The 15,766-nt window shown below is 38.6% G+C and overlaps 1 protein-coding gene across 1 annotated transcript in view; it reads left to right on the top strand.

Moving 5' to 3' along the window:
- Positions 1–15,766, top strand: part of SYTL5 (synaptotagmin like 5) — a 249,156-nt gene that overhangs the window by 226,552 nt on the left and 6,838 nt on the right. Inside the window, exons 14-17 of the mRNA XM_006148891.3 lie at positions 2,760–2,859; positions 5,782–5,943; positions 13,367–13,475; positions 14,478–14,613. Coding sequence (XP_006148953.1) covers positions 2,760–2,859; positions 5,782–5,943; positions 13,367–13,475; positions 14,478–14,613 — 507 coding nt within the window. The remainder of the gene's footprint in view (positions 1–2,759; positions 2,860–5,781; positions 5,944–13,366; positions 13,476–14,477; positions 14,614–15,766) is intronic.

Raw genomic sequence — 15,766 nt, 5'->3', positions numbered from 1 at the left:
ATTAGGGAAAGATCTGCTATCACACTCTTCGGTGGTCATGGACTTTGTTTCCTCTGAGCAGCCTGAAAATTACGTCTTAAGATATTCCTGATTGGGCCAGGGCCCAAGAACCTTTTATAATCTGCTCTGCTTACTGATCTTCACTTAAGATTTTGACATGTTTAATGTCTTACTATCTACTTAGATTTTAAAACTATTAAGAAATCTTGTTTTTATTTTTAATCTAGCATCATTAGTTTTTTTTTTTAAAAAAACTACAGGTGGTATTTATCACAATAACTTACAGATACAAACTAATGATAAACTATAGTTTGATAGAAGATTATAAACATGTTGCACACCAGTCAGTTCCTTTTTTTAGACAACGTGCTCTTTTGATGACAGTTAAATGAACAGATACACACTATTGTGAACTATTTCAGGCAATAGAACAACTGGTTTTTATTTATTTTTCTCTTTTTTTTCTTTTTTATTATCATCATAATCTTCTTTATATTACATTGGATTACATATAACTTTACATTGTATTACATTGTTTTTTCAAAAGGGAATGCCATGCATGTCAGTCAGTACAGAGACATTAATCTCCCCACTTCAACATTCAATATCTTTTCTGTTTTCCCCAATCATTATTTTTATTATTCTAATTATTTTTATAAAACAGTCAATTGTTATTTCTCGTTTTGCTTGTAAAAATACTTTGCCCATCATGAAATACTTCTCAGACCAATCCAGTTGAGAATACTATACATGTCATCATCAACAGTTAATAACCCCTATCTGTTTCTCACTAACGTCCTGTCTCTCTATTGTTCACTTGCTATCTTTCTCTATCCTCTTCTCTTCACTTACCCCATTCCACACTGTCCTATTCTCATTAAGTACCTTCACTGTGTTTATGTCCTCCGAATTTTTGCTCTCTATTATAGAGTGCGGATAGTCGGTATATATTGAGTGGATACATACAATATCTTTCTTTCATAGCCTGGCTTACTTCACTCAGCAATAGATCCTCCATATCTGACCATTTTCTATCAAATTCCAGGGTCTTGTTATTTTTTATGGCTGAGTAGTATTCCATAGAGTATATATACCACACTTTTCCAATCCATTCATCAGTTTGTGGACATTTAGGTTGGTTCCATGTCTTGGCAATTGTGAATAATGCTGCAATAAACATGGATGTGCAAGCACTTTTCTGACTGAGCGTTCTCCTGTCTTTTGGGTAAATACCCAGAAGTGGGATTGCTGGATCAAATGGTAGTTCTATTTGTAGATCTTTGAGGAACCTCCATATTGTTCTCCACAGTGGTTGAACTAGTTTACATTCCCACCAACAGTGGAGGAGGGTTCCCTTTTCACCACATCCCCGCCAACACTTATCACTTTTTATATTCTTAATCTTTGCCATTCTGACAGGGGTTAGGTGGTATCTCATTGTGGTTTTTATCTGCATTTCCCTTATGATGAGGGATGTCGAGCATTTCCTCATATGCTTTTTGGCTGTTCGTATGTCTTCCTTAGAGAGACTTTTGTTCAGCTCACTTTCCCATCTTTTAATCGGGTTAATCATTTTTTTTCGCATAAGGCACTTGAGTTCCCTATGTATTCTGGTTATCAGTCCCTTGTCTGAGGCATATTTAACAAAAATATTTTCCCATTCTGAGGGTTGTCAGTTCACACTTGTTACTGTGTCCTTTGCTGTGCAGAAACTTCTTAGTCTAATATAGTCCCACTTGTCTATTTTAGGGATTATTGCCTGTGCTTTGGGAGTCTTATTTAAGAAGTCTTTGCCTACTCCAATGTCTCCCAGAGTTTCCCCAGCATTTTCCACAAGTAGTTTTATTGTCTGAGGTCTTAGGTTCAGATCTTTGATCCATTTTGAGTTGACTGTTGTTAATGGTGAAAGATGGGGGTTCAGTTTCATCTTTCTGCAGGTGGATACCCAGTTTTTCCAGCACCATTTACTAAAGAGGTTTTCCTTTTCCCAATGGATTGACTGATATCCTTTGTCAAAGATCAGTTGGCTATAAGCTTTGGGGGTTATTTCTGGGGTCTCTATTCTCTTCCATTGGTCCACATGTCTGTTTTTATGCCAATACCAGGCTGTTTTGATGACCATAGCTTTATAGTATATCTTGGGATCAGGGAGGAGAAGCACACTTTGTGAGAACCAATGGAAAGGAGCCTGAGCTACTGGAACCTATTCCCTATGAATTCATGGCACGATGGGTGTTAAAAATAAACTAATCTGTGGTCTATTAAAAAAAAAAAAAGGCAGGACTAGGAACAGACAGGAATATAACCCCAGAAAACTTAGTGAGGCCATTGATAATGATAACAGGTTACTTTTATTAAGTAATACAATATGGCAGCTCCTTGTATATGTCAACACATTTAATGCTCACCATGCTGTGAGTCAAATACTGTTATTATCCCAGTTTTAGAGATGAAAAAACTGAGGCACGGAAAGGTTAAATAAATTCTTGAGGTCACTACAACCTCAAAGGAATGATTCAAAACCAGTTATCTTGACTTTAGAGCCTTGACTCTTTCCACTGTACTTTACTACTGTCTTAGAGAAGGATGAGAGTTGTATTTTAAAGTGTCCCTTCATATAAAGTACATTTGCATTGGCCCTGTCTCTTATGCTCACTAGCCTATTCTCTTTGTCTCTTTTATTCACTGAAGCCCCTGAGCATTTCTTACAAAGTAGATGCTTCCCAATAATTACTTTCATCTCTTTATTTAATTTACATTTATGTCAAGTCATACCTTCTTCCTGACAAGTCCCGAAACAATAAGCGCAAGACCAAAATCAGAACAGGCACCAATCCAGAATTCAATGAAACACTGAAGGTAAATAAATACTCTCTCACAGTGACTCATATGATACTGTTTACAACCTCAGTGGCTTAAAAGTAACTATAGAATATCTTGTATTTGCATGTCACAGTTTTTTCATGTTTTAGAAAACTAAAATTTGGGGGCCAGAAAGTGGTGTGGTGGTTAAGGCAATGGACTTCCACATGGCTGAGGGCTGTTCAAGTCCTGACCTGGAGGCTTGCTTTTTTCCTTTCTCTCTCGCTCTCTCTCTCTTGTGAGCAAATGAACCCTGTAGCAAACTAAATAATATTAATAATAAATAAAATTAAATAAATAATTCTTTTAAAAAATAAAGAAAACTGAAATTTGAATAAATTGCTGTAGTACCTTGGATTTTCTAACAGTTTCCACAAAAGAAAAAAATGTAAACCACTCTTATTCTGTTTACTTCTCTGCAGCTGCTCAAGTTGCACCTTAAGTAGAGATGATCCAGCAAAGTTACATTTGAGCTGATAATATCAGGTCAAAAAATATGTTTCTCTCTGCTTTTTGTGAACCCTTTAAAAGAAATTCATCAGTTTTGACACTGATTTAGTAGGTCACATTGTACACATTCATTGTTCTGCTAACACAGCATGGAAATGTGCTGTTTTTTGTTAGGGTTTCAGAACTTAGCTAAATTTAGGAGTGTGGTTAATGAACAGTGGAGATGCAGAGTGAGATTTGACAAAACACAGAGAAAGTAAACCTAGATAAAATATGACCCAGAGTCCTGTCCTACAGAAATTTCTATTTTCGATGGACTTTCATGTAATACCCCTTCTCTCACCCTGGACCAAACTGACCTAGTAAGAAAGATCCAGGGAGAATTGAATATAGAAGTTGTTGCCATTTCTAGGGAAATTTATGGACTTGTGCATGGAGTGATGGAGTCAGAATCCACCATAGAAGGAAATTGGAGGGGGCAAAAAGCTGTGAGCCTGTATGTGTAGGCATGTGTGGAAGCAGAAGCCAATATCAAGATGGATCAAACTGAGATTTTTTTTTTTAAGTGTTTGCTATAGGGCACATGTGCTTACTGGAGAGAGAGAGAGAAGTGAGAAATTGCCCGGCCCCCAGGAGGCATGGCCACACTGCACTCCCTTTTCCTCCATTCTCCTCTCAGGATTTTGGACACACATGCACACATATCTGGTGTGTTTTTCGAGCCACTGGGTCCAGGACTCTAACCACATAGTTGGCCATGTGGGATCTAACCACCTTAACCACCACACCATGGACTGGCCCTCATACTGACAATTTATAGATTCTGGTAGAGGGTGAATCTAATGGCCATAAAATGATAGCAAAGTTGAACCCATACAGAACAGATAAACATAGTGACAAGGTAAATTTAGACAGAGAGCTAGAGTTGATCGTGCTAGTAACAGCCAGGATGGAATAGACACAAATCCACAGTGGGAAATCAGTCATTCTGAAGTGTGTCCAGATGGTGATTCTGTATAAATAAGCAGAAGGTTGGCGGGTGTGTGGGCATGTGATTCTGAAAGGAAAAGCTAGCTCAGAAAAATCTTTCTGCCCAGTCTATTTACACTAGTCCTCCCTTATCCACAAGGAATACATTCAAGATCCCTAGTGGATACTTGAAACCACAGGTAGTACCAAACCCTATATGTACTATATTCTTTTCTATACATATTCCATAGATATTATAAAGTTTAATTTATAAATTAGGTATCATAAGAGATTAACAATAACAAGTAATTACAAAAGAGAACCATTATAATAATATACTATAATAAAAGTTATATTAATGTGCATGCTTATTCACTCTCAAGATATCTTCTTATTGTACTATGCTCATCCTCTTTCTGTGATGAAGAAGAGATGGGGGGACCAGCAGTTAGCATAATGGCTATGTTGCTGGACTCCCATGTAGTCGACCGCAGTTCACATCCCGGACCCAGTGGCTTAAAACTCATGCTGGGTGCGTGTGCGTGCAAGCCCAAGATCCCGAAAGGAGAATGGAGGAGAAGGGATTGCGGCATGGCCATTCCCCCTGGGGGGTGATTTCTCGCTTTCTGTCTCTCTGTCTCTCTCTGTCTCTCTGGCAAGTGCACACACCCTATAGCAAAAAACCTCTAAAAATAAAAGAAAGAAAGAGAGAGAGAGAGAGAGAGAGAGAGAAAGAAAGAAAGAAAGAAAGAAAGAAAGAAAGAAAGAAAGAAAGAAAGAAAGAAAGAAAGAAAGAAAGAAAGGATGGATGGGGTAGGACAGGGTGAGATTTTTGCCATGCTACTCAGAATGGCCTACAAATTCCTACTTATGGATTGTTATTTCTGGATTTTTTTTTTATTTAGTATTTTCATCCTGCCATTGGCCACAGGAAACAGAAAACAAAGAAATCAAAACCACAAATATGAGGGGGGTGGGCTATATTATACCTTTTCATCTCTACAGCTTTGGTCAGGCTTTATGAAATTTGGTGTTTGTAACGTTTTCACTGTCAATGCTTTTCTGGATTCGGATGTTTTCATTATGAATAAAATAAGATAGAGAAGTTGGAGAGGAAATATATTAAGCCTTGAGCTTACACAATAGATGTGAAAAAATAATTGGGCAAATGAAAAACAAGTAAAACCAGAAAGAGGATAAGCGTCATCAACCTAACATGTTTTATTCAGGAACTGGAGTTTATTGTCTCTGCTTCCCAATAATTTGTTCATGTATCTTTCATCACTATGTCAGGCACAGAATGAATTTGTGGATTAGAACTTCAGTTGTAGCAGAAACAAAGAAAAAGAAATCATGATTTTTTTTGTTTTGTTTTGCATTTGTTTTCTTCATATTTACTAATGTATCTGATCTGCAAGATGGTGGAAATAAATTTCAACCTGTCCTGGAGTTTACCAGAGTCCTTTTTATGGAGTATGATGTTGTTAATCTCATTCACAGTATACCATCAGCCATACCCAGCTGGAAACAAGAACACTGCAGCTCTCGGTTTGGCACTATGATCGATTTGGACGTAACAGCTTCCTCGGGGAGGTGGAGATTCCTTTTGACTCATGGAACTTTGAAAATCCAAGTGACGAATGGTTTGTGCTTCAGCCCAAGGTAGGAAATCTTTCCAGATTAGTCAAACAGTTATGCAATGAGGCAAGTTATGAGTAAAATTGATGTCATTGGTCTAAATAATTTGAAGGTTTCCTAATTTCAAGTGATAATCTACAAAGATTAGTGCAGCAAATTTTGGAATAATATTAAAATAAATATAAATCCATTGGTTTTGAAGCTCATTTTCAATATAGATTGAATAATATAAGCCACTTACTTGTATAAATTATTAATTTTCTTACTAAAAATTTATTCATAAAGTGAAGGTCTCCATGGATAACCAAAAGGAGTATTTTCTGTGACTCATTTACAAAGAGAAAGATTTAATTTTTGCAAAGGTAAAAACAAATCCACAGAGCATAATAAATCTCAAAACATTATCTCAATTATTATTCTCCAAAATTCATATTGTGAACAGTAGTTTTGCTTTGACTCACATCAGGGAGTGACCAGTAACTAAACAATCTGATTTCCCTCCCTTCTCCTTTTGAGATTCATAACTCCTAATAGTACTTAGATTCACAAAAACAATCTTGGAAATGTTTCTAGGAACTAAAAGTCAATATATTATAGCATGTTTTAAACAACTAGAATCTCTCTACATTTATAGGAATTTTCTAATTCAAAAAGGAGGTGAGAAAAGGACACATTTATGCAGCCAAAGATTATTCTTTATATGCAGCAAGGCAAAAGAACTTTATGGTACATATGGACTCAAATCAGACTTAGTTTAACCCTGGCTTTGTTATCTTGGACAAATTTCTTAATTTCCAAGACTATGGTGTTCTCATTATTAATATAATTATTGGACACAGCTTATTGGCTACTGTGAGGCTTGAATAAGCATGCTATATGAGACTGTCAGTTTTCTCTCATGCACATCACAAGCTCTCAATAAATACTATGTAATATGGGAGTCCTTGTATTGCAATTGACAGAAACCCTAGCTTGTGCTGCTCAAAAAACAAAGTGAGAATATTGGTTTGTGGTGATCAGGTAATGGCTTGATCCAGATGCTCAAATCTCACCAAGGTCTTGGAGTATCTAGTTTCTTTTTTTCACTGGCTTCATTTTCAGGTTTCCCACTAGCTACAGGCATGCTTCTCTTGAGCATAAGTCTTTCATCCTTCATCACACTTTCAAGGACAGGAGAAGTTCCTCCTCCTTCAAAAGTCAAACCAATGCATTAGGCCTGGTTCACTTATTTCTAATTACATTATTTGGCTACACTGAGCTAATGAGTGTTGCCAAGGAGGTGAAATGCATTGGCTGGCTTAAAGCAATCAGAATATATTCTGGTCCTGAAGATGGGCTTTCTCTAAAGGAAATGCAGGTACAATAGTACTAAAGGAATGGTGTGGGAAGCTAGACAGCAAAAACAAATGATGTCTTCTCCCAATATCATCACCAAAAGAGACACCGTTCTTATTTAGTTCTTACTCCCAATAACCCTGGGAAAAATCATTTATCTCCATTTTATAGGTGAGAAAGCTGAGACTCAGAAATTAAATACAACTTCTGGTAAGGTTTTGTAACTGTTGACCTGAAAGTTGGTATAAATAACGCATGGAAAATCTTTAAGGACCTTATTTTGGCTGTGGGTAAAATTAATGAAAAGAATTGAAAAATATTTAAACATAAGGTCATTGCAAGCCCATTACTAACATAAATGTGATAGAGATGGGAAGTTCAGCATTCATAACAAATGAAAAATGAAAAGCTATTTGCTAATGATGATGCATATAGGAATGTTTTTGTCTTGACTGATATGCATGGTAATCGTGCTGGAAAAAGAAATGTAATACACTGTAAGGATATATGTGATTTAATGTAATATAAAAATAATAATTAAAAGGTTGTCAAAAATAAAAAAATAATAAAAAATGAGTCCACAATAGCATATGATTCCCAACATCTAATGTAAGAAATATTTGGTTATTACAGTATGAATCCTCTTGGAATTGAAAGAAAAGCCTCACCATAAAAGATAGCACTCAATATGACTTAGCAGTCTCCTATAAGTTGCTTCATTCTGTGTATTATGAATGAGCATCGTAGTCAAACATCACATAATACATAACAGAGATACACAGCAAGTATATATAAGTACATAAAATTGATTCATGAAGTTAAAGTTAAAGCACAGAGGGCTCTTTGGAGACCAGTATGGAATGAAAAACTGTGTCTTTTCTGTCAATTTCCTAGAAATGGTTGGGAGTTTTGCTGGGATGATACTTAAGCTCTTTGAGGCATCCTTTTGTTCTTAGGGACCTACAATTTTCCATGGTAATTACCTCCGCATAGCCATTGGGTGGTTCATTTTTTATCAGAAGGGAGAAGCATCTCTGGATCTCTCTGAGCCTGCTGAAGGTAGAAACGTTTTGATTGTGGGCCCTGTCTGCAGAATACAATTGGTCCTCTACCAGATTCTCTGGGATTCCTAACCATGTCTGTTAGTTTTGCCCTGAAAGCCTTCACCTGAGACTCTCTTGAGAATCTGCACTCAGCCTACTGTAGCTTTTGCCTACATGGGCCAAGAGTCAGAAGATCCTTGGAATTTTTGTACCTACCCAGTGTCACAAAGCAACCCTTACTCAATGATTGTTGGATGGTGGAATATGAAAACCTACTTCCTGAATGTGGGAAAAACTTCAAGATGTTACTTACACTCCAGAACACCCCTGTCACATCAGTGACAGTGAAGCTGCCTTCCATGGAGAACTTTGCACAAGTTTGTACCAGACCCTGTCCTGCTTCCCCCACCTCTTCATTGGTCTCTCTGGGGAGTATTTTCTTAATAAATCATTTGGATAAGAATCCTCACTTCAGAGTCTGCTTCTGGAAAAGCCAACTGGAGCTAGCATTCTCTGATCCATGTCATCTTCCTCTGCCACACTTCCTCTGCCACGTGTCATGGAAAGGTTGAAGATTCAGACTTTCCAAGATACCACACCTTCCAAAAAGGAGAAGAACAGGTGCCAAAGCATTCTCTGTATGCTACCTCGTACATTATTAGTGGCTCATCTTCAGGCTGAGCTAGACTCTGTGTGACTGATTATCTGCTAGCTATGTGAGGGGCCACTTCATTCTCAGCCTTCTGTCTTAGTAATTTCAATGCAATAGTCACTCCGTGGCAGATGTAGTAAGACAAACCCTAGAGACTTGACATTTCTTGTAGATTATCTGACTGAGGAGGTGAAGTGTAAGCTACAGGGACAGACTTCCCTAGTAATAGGGAATCAGATTTACTAGTCCTTAAGCATTTGGAAATATTGACATCCTTTTACTGTGGGAATGCAAAAATGTAGGGCCTTATTGCCTTTGTGTTAGTGAATGTCCCTCAATACCTGCCTTTGTTTGTGTTAAGTCTTATAGCACTAAGGCTATGAGAAGATTGGTACAAAGAACTCAAGATGCCAGACTTACTGTAAAGTAGTTTCACAGTATAACTTCTATTTTACTGCATGATGTGGAATTCTTTATTAGCTTATAACTTGTGAAGTGCACGCTACATAGTTACCTAAGAATGGTTTGTCGGTGTAAATTGCCTTTCGTGCCTTCCCAGAAGGTGCTATTATAAAAACAAGGGCTTCTTAAAATCAACAGCAAGCTTAAGTGGTTTTCCAAGGAAACATTCTCTTATCCTGCCTCTAGGCAGAAAATAAAGGTCAATTCCTGTGGAATTATTACCTGACTGAAAAGGCTCTCTTCTTACTTAGCAGTTCTGGCAAACTATTGTCTGTAATCATTACCCCACCTTACACCTGTCACGCACCAGCAATTCCCTGTTTCTTACTCTAATGGAAAGTGGATTTCTCTCTTTTCCGAAGGCAAGAGGTAGTGGGTATCATTCCTTGGCTCAGATAGCCTCAATGATTTTTACTACTTTGGGATACGGTTTGAATAAATGCTAACCCTCACCCTGACACTCATACCGGCCAACACCAGACAGTTTCCATAGGAGGGGAGCCCTCAGACCATGGGAGTGGGCTAGGTGTGTGGGCATGAAAAGCCAGAAAAGCAAGTCTGGATGTTTCAGTCCCCTGGAGGTGGACAGAGGCCTAGATCAATGGCTAACGCATAAAAGAACATATGCCCTCCCAAAGTCCCTTGGCTGATTAGGAAAGCTCCAAGGTGTGATCTGTCACATCTCTAGAACTCCTCTGTGCGGCTGAGCAAAAGTTGCTGTCCATAGGTTGCAGATGGTTGCAAAGTGGTAATACAATGCTCTGCAAGGCAGTCCCATATGGGAAAGTTCCAGGTTCATGTCTAGAGACCTCCCTGAATACACTGGGCATACAAGTGCCCATGATATGGGGCTGGCCTAAGCTGGGGGTGGTCTGCAGTATGCAAACCCAGTTAGGTGGTTAGGTGTCCTTTTCCCCCATCACCTAGTGTCTCTCTTGCTCATGGAAGAAAGACAGAAGCTTTTTTTTTTTTTTTTAAGTTACTCTCCAGGGAATTTTGCCTGGTATAACCTTAAGCTTTCTTCACTTTTCAGACCCATTGATCCATTTCCCCACTACCATTCCTAATAAAAATATTGTAATTTAAATTCATGCCTTATAGTCTTCTGGGGAACCCAGATCAGACACCTTATTTCCATCATCCTTGCTACAACTCGCCTGCACACAAACGCCTTATCATGCTTGACTTCCTACCAGTCCATAAACACATTACATGACCCCTGTTATGTTCTGCTCATACTAGCTTCTTAGCCTGAACTAATGTTCTTCTTAACCCATCTTCACCTGTTGTCATCTCTCCCATCCTTTCAGAAACAGACTAAAGGGCACCTCTCTATTCCAAAATGGATTGATCTCTCTCTCTCCACAATTGTTCCTTTGTACTTGTGTTGGAGAAACTGTGATTGTTTTCTGATATAGAATTTACTGTTTAGCAGAAGCCTTCTTTCAGCAATCGGGAACAATAGGACAGTTAATAGAGAAAGCCACAGAAATCATCCACATACAAACACACACCAATGTATTTTTAGTCTTAATATTTTAATTCACTTTGAATTGGCATACAAATTGCAAATATTTATCATATACAACATGATGTGTTTTTTAGAGAGAGATTTTTGTTATAGACTGTGTGCACTCACCAGAGAGACAGAGACAGAGAGACAGAAAGCAAGAAATCACCCCCCAGGGAGGATGGTCACGCCACAATCCCTTCTCCTCCATTCTCTTCTTGGGATCTTGGGCACATACACACACATGTCTGGCATGAGTTTTAAGCCACAGGGTCCAAGGCTCAAACATCAGTCAACTACATGGGAATCCAGTGACATAACCATTAAGCCATCTGCTGATCCCACAACAAGATATTTTGAAACATGTATACATTCTGGAATGGCTAAATTGAATGAATTAACATATGTATAACTTCATACATTATCATCTTTATGTGATGAGAATACTTAAAATCTACTTAAGCCAGCAGGTGGCATGGAGTTTAAAACACTGAATCAGTTGACAAGCTGCACAGCTCAAATACTGGACTGGGAAACTTGAAAATCAAACTGAGGATATGTGTGTATATGCCCAAAATTCCAAGAGGAGAATGGAGGAAAAGAGATTACAGCATGGCCATCGCCCCAGGGGGGTGATTCCTCACTTTCTCTCTCTCTCTCTCTCTCTCTCTCTCTCTCTCTCTCTCTCTTTCTCTCTCTCTCGACTTCATTTACTCTATAACAAAAACCTAAAGCAAAACAAAATAAAACAAAAAGCTACTCTTTCAGCAATTTTCAAGATTACAGTAAATATATTATTAGCTATTGTCATCATATTGTATAATAGCTCACTCAAGCTTATTCCTCCTAAGATATTGTATTCTTTGACCAGCATCTACCTAATGCCCCTGTTGATATTAATTTTTTTCCTTAGGTTTTTGCCATAGGGTGCATGCACTCACCAGAGAGAAGCAGAGAGAAGGAAAGTGAGAAATTATCCCCCAGGGAGAATGACCACACCACAATACCTTCTTCTCTGTCCTCCTCTTGGGATTTTGGGCATGCATGCAAACATCTGGCATGATTTTCAAGCCATCAGGTCTGGGACTTGAACCATGGTCAACCATGTGGAAATCCAGCACCTTAATCATCATGCCACCTGCTGGCCCCCATTTTTTTTTCTTTTGTAAGTTTATTCATGTCTTCCATGAAAGCGAGAGAACCCCCAACAGGACCTTGACGTCATGACCCACCCCTAGCCCCAGCCAACTCTGAATCATAGGCATGTGTGTAGTATACACAAAGAAGTCTCCAGATACAAACCTGGAAGCCCTCTATGTAGGTCAGCCCTGTCACACTTTACTGCTGTGCCACTGTTGTCCCCTGACCCCCCACTGCCATTCATTTTTTATTGCTGGTTAGTATTCCATGATATGGATGCATCACAGTTTATTTCACCATTCACATGTTGAAGGGCATCTAGGTTACCTCCATTTTTTATTATTACAAACAAAACTGATAGAAATGTTAGCATACAAGTTTCACACGGGCATAATTTTTTGTTTCTTTGTAATAAATTCCCAAAGGTACAACTTCCAGTTTGTACAGTAGTTACATGTTTAGTCTTACAAGAAACTGTCAAATGGTTTTGCAGAGTGTGTATACCATTTTATATTCCCACCCACAATGTCTGGGTGAATCACTTTCTCCACATTGAATTTTAATGATTTGAGTTACCAGTATTGCTTTTAGTAATGGGTGGCTGGCCGCCCAATGTGAATACAGCATTACTTCCTACTTTTCCCTTCATGGTCTCTTAGAAAACATTTCAGACATCAAAGACAGACAGGGAGAAGTATCTTCTGAGGCTATTTTCAGTGGCATCTTTATTCCTGCTTTATATCTCAAACTATATGTATATGTTTAGTGACAGGGCCAGTCTTCAGTGCATCACAGGCGCTCAGTATTAAAAGTGACATGTAGTTGTCTTCATAAAGTTTTCTGGCCTCTCTTTTTTCACATCTAAGGCAGATCTTACAGCATCATAGTTGGAGGCCAGCAGATAGCATAGCGGTTACATCGCTGGCCGACCATGGTTCAAGTTCCAGACCCAGTGGCTTCAAAATCAGGCTGGTTGCTTGTGTATGTGTGTATGTATGTGTGCCCAAAATCTCAAGAGAAGAATGGAGGAGAAGGGATTGCGGCATGGCCATTCCCCCTGAGGGGGGGGGGGTTGATTTCTCACTTTCTGTCTCTTTTTGTCTCTCTAGCGAGTACAAGTGTCCTATAGCAAAAATCTGTCTCTAAAAAAAAAAAAAAAAAAACCAAGACCAAAACCAACAAAAGAACATAGCTGAAATGTGAATGGGTCGTCACATTTAAGCCACTAAGTAAATTTACATTCAAATATGGGCTGCAATACTAAGCCAAGCATTGCTCTTTCTTTTCATTTCTCCCCTTGGCCAGGTGGAGTTTGCTCCTGATATTGGTCTTCAATACAAAGGAGAGCTGACAGTTGTTTTACGTTACATTCCCCCAGAGGAGAACCCAATGCTTCCACTAGGACAACTTCAAGGTAAAGTAAAAATCAATGATTTTGATCAATGACTTTCTGTTTCTAGAAGTATGGGAATGGAAATCTGAGATTGGTTGAATTATGTCACTTTCATATTATAAAAACAAAGCATAAAGTGTTAGGTGTCACAGCCGTTTGGAGAGAGTTGTATATAATGTATTTGGGGAAGGGTCTAAGATTTTTACAAGGAAAGGACAGAGGTCATACTCAGAAACCAGCCTTGATGTTAAGATTTATTTCCTGTCAGTTCCAGAGATAGAGGATCTTCCCCAGGATGAGGGGACAGTCTGTCAGGGGGAGGAGATAGGAAGCTGCTGGATAGATTTATGACATTAGAGCTATTCAGGACGTCTTGAAGAAGAAGTTGACAGAGAAAACAGAATGCAAAGGAATCACCCAGCTGGAGTCAATTTACAAACCCCTCTTGCCCTCCTTCTGTCAACTCCTACAAGCAGCCTTCTCTGTCTTCCCATTCATAATCACCTTCTTCATTGGAACCCTGTACACATAACTATCTTCCAGCCTCAGTTTCCCCACTTCAAATGACTGTTGCAATGGTTAAATAAGCTCATATATGTAAATTTATTGTTGTTATTATTCATGTTGAGCATGGCTCATCAGAATAAAAGTGTGAAGTGGGAGACAGTTTTCTCTCACCCAAAATGTAACTGTGCTTGGACTGTGGCCTCTACAGCTGGCCCTACCTGAAACTGACCACTTATAAGACTAAAATATCAAAGGAAAGAATTAACAGAATTTTCTCTTTGGGAGTCTTAGTACGTGACTTCCATTCTAGCTTTTGTTCTGAGAGCAGGAATGGTAGCCCAAGAAGCTCTCAGGGTCTTTTCCATTCCATTTCTATACACCCTGTGGAAAGATATGCTTTTCAGGAGAGTCCTCAAAGGGTAAATTATTTGCTCATTTTTTTTTTCAACAAGCACTAATAAAAGACCTATCCAAATGCATGTGTCTCACTCTCTTCCATTTTGGTGACTGATACAGGAAAGAAGACCCTTAAAAGGGGAAAGAAGAAAGAGTCGCCCATAATCTCTGGTGGAATACTAGAAGTGTTCATCAAAGAGGCAAAGAATTTGACAGCAGTGAAGTCAGGAGGCACTTCTGATAGCTTTGTGAAGGGGTAATTTTGTTTTAGCTCCTTTAAGATGATACTTAATGGTAGATGAAAGGATCTGTGGTGGCTGTGAGGCTTTCATGTTCTGCTTAATGATAATGAACTGGGAAAGGGATACCCTTACACACTGGATTTTACATCTAAAGTATGCTTAATGATATTGTACTGGGAAAGGGCTACCCTTACACACTGGATTTTACATCTAAAGCAATCTGAGTGTAGGTTTCACTGTTTGCCACCTATTTCAGGATTTCCCAACACTTTCACCCTCAAGACTGGCAAAATTTCCTGTAAAATTAATTGCTAAAATGGGAAGGATATATGTGTTTACATAGTGCTAGAGAACGTATGTATTAATATTTTTATTGGCTTTATTATCACTTGGTGCTGGCAATATGCAACATCCAAAATATTAGATCTTTTCTGTTTTGCTCTCTGGGGCAAACTGTAAAAAGTGAAGCTGGGAGCTGCAGGTGGCATGGTGGTTAAGGGTGCTGGATTCTCACATGGCCAACTGTGGCTTAAGTCCTAGACCTGGAGGCTTCCTTTCTCACTTTATCTCTCTCATCAAAGTAAAAAAAAAAAAAAAAAAAATTAAAAAAATAGTTTTTTTAAAAAAAAAAAAAAGTGAAGCCATGTGGGCCTCCATCATGCAGGTGTCCTTTAGAGAGTCTCTGGAGCTGCCAGCTAGCATTTGGGCCCACTGTGTGGCCCACAGGGCAGTTTTTGAGGGAATACAGTCATTGACATGGATATCCCTGCCTATTCTAAGCAACTCAAAGAGCAAATTCCTCTCGATTTCTGACTATTGGAGTTTTTCCCCCTGGAATTAGAAGAACTAGGACTAGGAGGATATTTTTGCATTCAAACAAACACACAAAAACACATATACCAAGCACCAGGTGCTGTTCTTTTGAAAAGAAATGACATGGTCCCTGTCCTCACAAAGTGCCATAAAGCACATGAGGTCAAAAAGATTCCCATGATTCCAGGTCACGAGGTTAATTCTTTGAGTCAAATGACAGTATAGGTCCTCAATCTTTATTAGAGAGGAGTATTTCTTTTTGGAGAGTTTTTGCTTGTTTGTTTGTTTGTTTGTTTGTTTTCTGTAGAGCACGTGCACTCACCAGACAGACAGAGAGAGACAGAGAGACAGAAA

Source organism: Tupaia chinensis, unplaced genomic scaffold (assembly GCF_000334495.1).
Source record: "Tupaia chinensis unplaced genomic scaffold, TupChi_1.0 Scaffold000248_2, whole genome shotgun sequence".
Lineage (NCBI taxonomy): Eukaryota > Metazoa > Chordata > Mammalia > Scandentia > Tupaiidae > Tupaia > Tupaia belangeri.
The sequence above is the reverse complement of the archived record's forward strand: the minus strand, read 5'-3'. Positions and strand labels throughout refer to the sequence as shown.